Genomic DNA, 9,061 nt, shown 5'->3' on the forward strand with positions numbered 1-9,061 from the left:
GAATGGATAAGATACATTCGCACGATTGCTCGCTATGAGGATAAGGAGTATGTCCTCGATGAGAAGCTCGCGAAAATCAACCCCGAAATTGCTACTCCCGCCGAAATCACCGCTTTCAAAACTCACAAGCGTGATGCAAAGAAAGTGCATTGCATCATGATCGCGACTATGAACTCCGAATTCCAAAAGTCCTACGAGAACATGTATCCGTACGAAATGCACCAAGACTTATTGGAGAGATACCATCAAAACGCGAGACAAGAGCGTTATGAGATTTTCACGAACATGATTTCCGCTAAGATGGGTCATGGAAAATCTCTTACCGTGCACTTGCAAAAGATGCAAAGGTATGTCGACCGCCTTCGCAAGTTAAATGTTGACTTTGGGGAAGACTTGGCGATCGACATGGTGCTTCACTCTTTGCCTCCGAGCTACAATCAATTTAGGATGACCTATTACATGAACAAAGAAGAGGTCACCCTAAGCAAACTCCAAGGTCTCTTGAGGGTCGCCGAGAGCAACTTCAAGGACAAGTCTGTTGCACCAACTCCCAATCCGCCCGCTGCTCCTGTCTTGGCAATTGGACAAGGAAAGGGAAAGAAGAGGAAGGCTTCGTCAAAGAACCATCGCAAGGTGAAAGCCCGAGATGGTGCCTCTTCTAGTGGGACCAAAGTTTATCCCGCTAACCCCTGCTCCAACCCAAAGGAGGCAGAGTGCCACCACTGCCACAAGATAGGACATTGGAAGAGAAGCTGCCTGGAATACCTGCAAGCCATCAAGGAAGGAAAGATCAAGCCATCTTTCGTAGGTATATATACAATTAAATCTAATGATTCCCACAATACTTCTTGGGTTCTTGATACCGGTTGTGGTTACCACATTTGTTCTAATGTGCAGGGACTAAGAAGAAGTAGAGACGTGGAGCATGGAAGAATAAATCTAATCATGGGGAATAGAAGATTGTCGCTTGTAACCAAGATTGGAGTGTATTCTTTAGTGCTTAGGAATAGTTTATCTTTAGATTTGAACAATTGTTGCTATTCGCCAGAAATGGCTAGAAACATCATTTCTTTTCGTGGTTTGTTTAGACAAGGTTTTAGATTTTTTTAATAATGAGAATGGTTCTATTTTAGCTTATCTAAATGGTGTCTTTTACTTTGAAGCTATACCATTTAATGGAATTTATGAAACTGTTATGATTGTTGATAACTTAGGAAATGATGTTTTGTACTTGGATTCTTCCAATAGTATGGATAAGGCATCCTTATGGCATTGTCGTCTTGGACATGTCAACAAGAAACGCATAGCCCAACTCCAAAAGGATGGAGTGTTGGAGTCATTCGACCTTAGAGAAGATGACACATGCGAGTCTTGTTTACTTCGAAAGATGACTAAGTCACCCTTCGCTGGTACGTGCGAAAGGGGTGAGGGTCTATTGGACCTCATACACACCGATATGTGTGGACCGTTTAGATCTACCACGAAGGATGGTAACCGCTTCTACGTGACTTTTACCGATGACTATAGTAGATATGGGTATATCTAATTAATCAAGCAAAAGTCAGAAACTTTTGAAAAGTTCAAAGAGTTTAAGAATGAAGTGGAGAATCAATTGGGCAGGAAGATCAAGATGCTTCGATTCGATCGAGGAGGAGAGTACCTAAGTCTTGAATTCCACGATTATCTCAAGGAGTGTGGAATAGTTTCACAATTGACGCCACCTAGGACACCACAATTGAATGGTGTGGCAGAAAGGCGTAATCGAACCTTGTTGGACATGGTTCGCTCTATTATGAGTCGTGCTTCGCTATCTATCTCTTTTTGGGGGTATGCCTTAGAGACTGCCACCCATATCCTTAACCGAGTCCCTACTAAGAAGGTTGCCAAAACACCTCACGAGATGTGGATGGGGAAAGCTCCTTCGTTAGCACATATCAAGGTTTCGGGTTGCGAGGCTTTCGTAAGACTAGATACTCACGACAAGCTCGAACCTCGTAGACTCATAGTGAGCGATGTATTTTCATCGGCTACCTGCAGAAATCCTTTGGATATCTCTTCTATAGACCGAAGGACAATGTTGTCTTTGTTGCGAGGAGAGGAGTTTTCCGAGAGCGAGAACTCATAGGCCAAGGAGACAGTGGGAGGCAAATCGATCTAGAAGAGATTCAAGGGTCGATAGATGAAGGAACCTCAACCGCTGGCGCTCACTCCGGTTGAACCGATTGACATATCATTACCTCTTAGACGTTCCGAAAGAGTTAGGTTTCAACCCCAAGTATATGGTTTTCATATTACTACCGAAGGGGACACGTATATTAGTGATAGTACACTAATAAATCTTGATGAACCTAATAGCTATAAGGAAGCCATGGCAGGCTCGGAGTTTGTAAAATGGAAAGAGGCAATGGATAGCGAGATCCAATCCATGTATGATAACCAAATTTGGAATTTGGTTGACAATGTGCCCGGACGTAAGACCGTTGGGTGCAAATGGATCTTCAAGAAGAAGACTGATGTGGATGGAAAGGTACACACGTATAAAGCGCGATTAGTTGCGAAGGGCTTTACTCAAACTCCCGGAGTTGACTATGAAGAGACCCTCTCACCAGTTGCGAAGATAAAATCTATTAGAGTGATGCTAGCTATTGCCGCATTTCATGATTATGAGATTTGGAAAATGGATGTCAAGACCGCTTTCCTTAACGGAAAGTTGGCTGAGGATGTTTACATGGCTCAACCAGAGGGGTTTGTGGATCCGAAGCATCCGAATAGAGTGTGTAAGCTTGAGAAGTCCATTTATGGACTAAAGCAAGCATCTCGGAGATGGAATCTTTGCTTCGATGATAAAGTCAAAGAGTTTGGATTTGTACGAAGCGAAGATGAATCGTGTGTATATGTCAAAGCCAGTAAGAGTGTAGTAAGCTTTCTCGTTCTATATGTCGATGACATATTACTCATAGGAAACGACGTCCCGACTCTGCAGGAGGTTAAGTCCTGGCTCGGGAAGTGTTTCGCTATGAAGGACCTCAGAGAGGCTTCCTATATTTTGGGAATAAGGATAGTAAGAGAAAGAAGTAAGAGACTAATAGGACTTAGTCAGAACACTTACTTAGAGAAGGTACTAAAACGTTTTAGTATGGAAAACTCGAAGAAGGGAGAATTACCGATACAAAGCAATGCCAAGTTGAGTAAGACTCAAAGTCCGAGTACCGAAGCCGAGATAGCTGAAATGAGCCGAGTTCCATACACTTCCGCAGTAGGCTCAATCATGTACGCTATGACTTGTACTCGCCCTGATGTAGCCTTTGCTTTGAGCATGGTTAGTAGATATCAAGGGAATCCAGGCAGAGCCCATTGGGTTGCGGTGAAGAATATCCTTAAGTACCTTCGGAGGACGAAGGAATGGTTCTTAGTCCTTGGAGGGAGTGATGACTTGAATGTGCGAGGGTATAGTGACGCCAGTTTTCAGACTGACAGGGACAACTACCGTTCGCAGTCAGGCTGGGTCTTTACCCTGAATGGTGGAGCAGTAACTTGGAAGAGTTCCAACCAGGAAACCATAGCTGATTCAACGTGAGAATCAGAGTACATCGCAGCGAGCGAAGCGTCGAAGGAGGCAATATGGCTAAAGAACTTCATTGGTGATCTTGGAGTTGTACCTGCCATAAAGGAGCCCATAGAGATTTTCTGTGATAATGAGGGAGCGGTTGCCTTGACCAAGGAACCGAGAGATCATGGTAGATCACAACATATCGACAGGAAATATCACTTTATTAGACATCGTGTAGAAGAAGGACAACTCGTAGTGAAGAGAATATCATCGGAAGATAACCCATCAGATCTGCTTACGAAGGGACTGAGTAGGGTTAAGCATTTGCAGCATGCTAGGAGTATTGGGCTGAAGGATGATATTAGCATAGATTAGATAGTATTAGAAACGTGTAATAGATAAATGTAATTAACATTTGATGATTAAATAAAGGAGTTTTATTTATAAGTAATGTTATTGTCTTATGTTAATTGTTTAACTATTGTTTCACTTTGCATGTTTTGACTTCCAGAATAATTGAGTTTATTAAGAATAATCGAATTGTTCAAATAGTCTACAATCGTTCATATGTCGGAAGTAGATATGAATGAAGATTGTCATGAATAGGTATGTAGAGTGTCTAAATGGTGTTAGACATAGCAAAAGATTGCTGCAATGTTCATGAGTGCTTATGAACTACGTTTGAGCATTGGAACAAACCCACGCTTGCTGGAATCACCTGATGGAATGTGATAGTAAATGGGTGATCGCAAGACGATAATATCATATAGTCTTAAAACCTAGATATATGGTTTGTTATTGGTTAATTGATTGTACATTGATAATGCGAAAACGCATTGGTAACTCGATGTTATAAAACACATTGTTGTGTGTAGTTGGTTAATGAATAAGTAAATGCATATAAGTCGAAGTTTATCTGTAACTTTTATCATTTGAAGGAAAAAGTGATATCTCAGCCGCTCGATGATTTGATTTGACTTATGTGCCGGGCCCGGTCAGAACTAAATTGATGTGTTCGATTAAGTTCTATGTCAAATAAATCAGAAATCGAGAAACCAAATGCTAGACTAACTATTCCATAGTATTGTCAGCATGATATCTAACAGAGGACTGTACGATCCCTTATCTGAAGGACAAGATTGATTAGATCAAAGTTTGACAGCGTCTTTGAGAGCTACGATTGCAAATCGGAATGTACCTGTGCATATAGTTACTAGACTTATCCAAGTGGGAGACTGTTGGAATAGTGTCTAAGGCTGCAACTATATTAGGCAAGTATTTGACTTGATTGTGCATGGTCCTTTTGGGTTGCCTTCACCATAACAACTTGGTAGGATGATTTATTATGAGAGAATAGATATTATTAATATATTATGAGAATAATATAAGGAATAATAATATAGTTATTTGATTAATATAAGTCATAGATTAATTAGTATTAATTTGGTGACTTAAGGAGATTAATTAAATAAGAGGGTATAAACTGTCAATTGTTTGATAGTTAAACTTTAGACTGTAAATCCTTATTGGATAAAGGGTTGGACGAATTCTAGGCTAGGATAAGTCCTAAATTCATCCAAGGCATTATCTTGGAAGGATTTGGATTGCTTTGAGTAATAGTTATCCAACTAGGGTTTAAGTTGTAACCCTTAAGGAGTCTACAAGTATAAATAGACCCTATAGCTGAAGGAATTCGACACATCTTCTAAAGTAAGGATACTCTGGTCGAATTCCATCCCCTCTGCTCTCTGTCAAATCATCCTCTTTGCTAGTTGGTATTTGTAAGCCATTAGAGGAGTGACAATTGTGACTCTAGAGCTCCAAGACAACAAGATCAAACAAGAGAATCAAAGGTATGTTTCTAGATCTGATTTTGTGTTGTTCTTATACCTAATAAGTCATTAGAAGCCTTGGATTTAAAGCATGTTTAATAGAGAAACCTAGATCCAAGCATTAGGGTTTGTATGCGCACTTAGGAATGTTCTTATGTACAAAACCCATCAAAAAACTGATGCGTGTATGCTGCGTCGCAGAATACAAAGTGGTTTGAATAAGTTTTTTTATGAAAAAAACAACACTTAAGTTAATAAATCTTTCTAAACCGTTATACCAAAAAAAACTTTTTATCATAATCATAATCATATTTTTTAGAAGAAGAATTTTTCTAAATTAAAAATTTTATAATAATATTTATAAAGTATCAATTATTTTTAAATTTATAAAAAACATAAAAAAAAAGCTTGGAGATCAGCAAGGTATCAACTTTTGCACCTCTACTATACTAGTTGGCAACAGTTTTAGACGTTAATAAAAGCTAGACATAAACAAAAAAGAAAAAATAGGGGTGAGCATAGTAACCGAAAAACCAAACCATAACCAAATTAATCAATATAACCGAACTATTTTAACCGAACCATTTCTAAAAGATATGGTGCGGTTTCTAATTTTGATTAACCGAATACATATGGTTCAATTATGGTTTTCATCCAAAACCGAACCATTATTAACCGAATCGAACCAATAATATTAATTTATATTTTTAATATAATATATTATTAAACACTCCTCCATCCATCGTCCATCCCATATTTATTATCAACCTTTTACTTTTGACGTATTTATTTTTCAACTTTGATCTTAATCATTTTTGTTTTTGATATAAAATACTTGAGGCAGAATATATGAATGAATTGTGTTTTAAATATTTTTTTCATTTTTATAAGTTTCATCAAGTAATTTATAATACAAATAAAAATATTTAAAATCAAAGTTAATACTAAATACTTCAAAAGTCAAAAGTGGACAATAAATATATGACGGAAGGAGTATAATGTATGTAATATATTGAGAATTGAAATTTTAAAAGGAAATTAATTGGAATTATATATGATAAGTAATCTTCTATCATTATAGTTATATATACACAATCACTCATTTTTTATAACAATAGATTTATGTTTTTCAATTTTTATAGAAAAATATTTTTATTTTTATGTCATTTTGGACCATTATGGTTAACCAATATTAACCATTAACTATAACCATTAACCGATTAAAACCGTTATCCAAAACCAATATTAACCGTTACCCAATGGTTGTTGAAATATATTAACCAATTGTAATGGTTATGATTCGATTTTGACCAATAACCGAATCAAACCGCCCAATACACACCACTAAAAAAAACAGAAACGTTATTATCAAACAACTACATTGTACAAATGTGTAATAAATAGAAAGTTTTAGGAGTATCATATTTACCAAATTACAGTTATAGAAGTTTGTGTGCCCTATTTTAGGAAACTCAGTGTGAATCTTTATACATCAGCAATACAACACAACGCGAAGCCAGCTTTTCTATCCTCCCAAGATCTTGTGAAATCTACTGTTTTTTTCACTAAAAGCCTCCAAAGTCCCATCAATGGCAGCTCACCTCACCTCCACATCAATGTTGTGTAGACTGGTCTGGTAGCCAGCAGTGTCTCTTCTTCTCCATTTCTTATCCAACGAAAATAGCCATAAACATCATTAGATCGATCATCCATTTCTGCGCCATCGATCTCCGTGTGTTTGTGAATCATCTCTTTTGCTTCTGTTTGTGGAGATACATCGACTGTTTATCACTACTGCTATCGTGATAAATAAGGAAACCCTAGCAAAAAGTAAAAGAGAAACATCTTGTCCTAGAATTAGATCTTCAAATAATTGTAACCCAAATCGGGAAAACCATCAGTTTCAATAAAAACCCTTCAATGGATCCTTACGCAGATGTTGAAAGCTCCGATTACAGCATAAACCCTAATATTGTAGCGTCTGCGTCGTCTAGTTCTCCGCCGGCAGCCACAACTCCCAGCCGGTATGAGAACCAAAAACGCCGAGACTGGAATACCTTCTGTCAGTACCTGAAGAATCACCGGCCACCACTCGCGCTTTCCCGATGTAGTGGTGCCAACGTGCTGGAGTTTCTCCGGTATCTTGACCAGTTTGGGAAGACTAAAGTCCACACACCGGTGTGCCCGTTTTACGGGCACCCGAACCCACCTTGCCCTTGCCCTTGTCCTCTTCGTCAGGCGTGGGGAAGCTTGGATGCGTTGATAGGCCGTCTCCGGGCAGCCTACGAAGAGAGCGGTGGGCAACCGGAGATGAACCCTTTTGGTGCTCGAGCTGTTAGACTTTACCTTCGAGAAGTTCGAGATCTACAATCGAAAGCAAGAGGAATCAGCTACGAGAAGAAAAAACGAAAAAGACCTCCACAACAAGAACATCAACAGTTTCCAAACAACTCATCATTTCAAGCTTTTACTCTTCCACCAGGTGATCACACTTGAATTTCGTTCAAGAAAATTCAGATCTTGGAACTTAAAAAGTAACTATCCGTTTCTTTTAGAAGCTTGAATTTGATGTTATGTTGAGGATCGATGTAATCACCAAAGTAGTACTCTTGCTAGTTGCTAAGCTTAGTTTCAGGTTTTATTTCTTTATTTAGCTGCAATCAACTATGAAGAACCCTGTTGTTAATTGGTGATTTTGTTTGATTTTCACTTTTTTGTTCATCTCAATGAAAACATCTTAGCAGCAACAGCACAATATCGACTTCTAGTTTGATCAGGAGCTTACAGTTGAGATCTTGGTAGATGTACTTTTGCAGCAGTAGTATTTATGGATCTCAAACTGGAAGTACTTGTGATCTATTCTTGGTTTCAACCAAGATCATATGTGGACTATCTATAGCTTTTATGTTTTGTCTAGCTTCTTAAATTCCTAGCCTTTTTATTCTACAAAAGGTATATGGACTATCCAACGGCAAGAAATATCGTTCTCTCTCGTATATGATCGAATCTCTTCGGAATCAGTGTTGGATGGAATCGTGTTCATTCCATCTTCTGCAGTCTTGATTGCTAATGTTAACATGAGCAGCATTTGCACGGGTTCTTGTTTATTATGTACACGCTTACATAGATCGTGAACAAAAAGTGCATAAATATTTTACATGTGTTGGTAGTTATATATGAATATTTTAGGTACGTATTAGAAAATTAAACATTGTCCGTCACATGTTTTTAGGGAAAAGAGCTTTTTTTTTTTTTTTTTTTTTTTTGTTTTTTTTTTTTTTTGTTTTGTGTGTGTGTGTTTATTATAACTACACTAATGATGCACGTGATAACGTTTACTTTGATCACATATTTAATTTAAATTAGCTTTGATAACTTAGTTTGAGAATTCTTTTTTCTGTACATGGTGGATGATAATTATCAATACCATAAAACTGCCTAATTTCCGATGGCCCTTTTCGTCGGTTTTCCGTCAGAAACACAATTGACGGAATTCAAAACCGACAGAAACACAATTGACGGAATTCAGATAGAAAAAAAAAATTCATGGGTAAATTATCTTGATGGAAATTGTGGCATTGTACCAATAAAAAGTTCTTTAATAAATTATAAATACCGACATATATCCGAGAGTCTTGTTTATCTGACTTTTCCGACGAAGCCCATTTTTGTCGATTAC

The 9,061-nt window shown here is 37.9% G+C and overlaps 1 protein-coding gene across 1 annotated transcript; it reads left to right on the forward strand.

The window, feature by feature from the left end:
* The first annotated feature begins 6,841 nt into the window (after window positions 1-6,841).
* Window positions 6,842-8,129, forward strand: LOC145017710 (protein LIGHT-DEPENDENT SHORT HYPOCOTYLS 3-like). Its single transcript, XM_078975692.1, has one exon. It carries the CDS (start codon window positions 7,303-7,305, stop codon window positions 7,876-7,878), a length of 576 nt encoding a protein of 191 aa, XP_078831818.1. The 5' UTR covers window positions 6,842-7,302; the 3' UTR covers window positions 7,879-8,129.
* Window positions 8,130-9,061: the final 932 nt, after the last annotated feature.

The sequence above is a fragment of the Lactuca saligna genome, chromosome 9 (genome assembly GCF_052625555.1).
Source record: "Lactuca saligna cultivar CGN05327 chromosome 9, ASM5262555v1, whole genome shotgun sequence".
Classification (NCBI taxonomy): Eukaryota; Viridiplantae; Streptophyta; class Magnoliopsida; order Asterales; family Asteraceae; genus Lactuca; species Lactuca saligna.

Coding starts and splice junctions, on each gene's coding strand:
- LOC145017710 (XM_078975692.1), top strand. CDS start 7,303: ATGGATCCTTACGCAGATGTTGAAAGCTCCGATTACAGCATAAACCCT.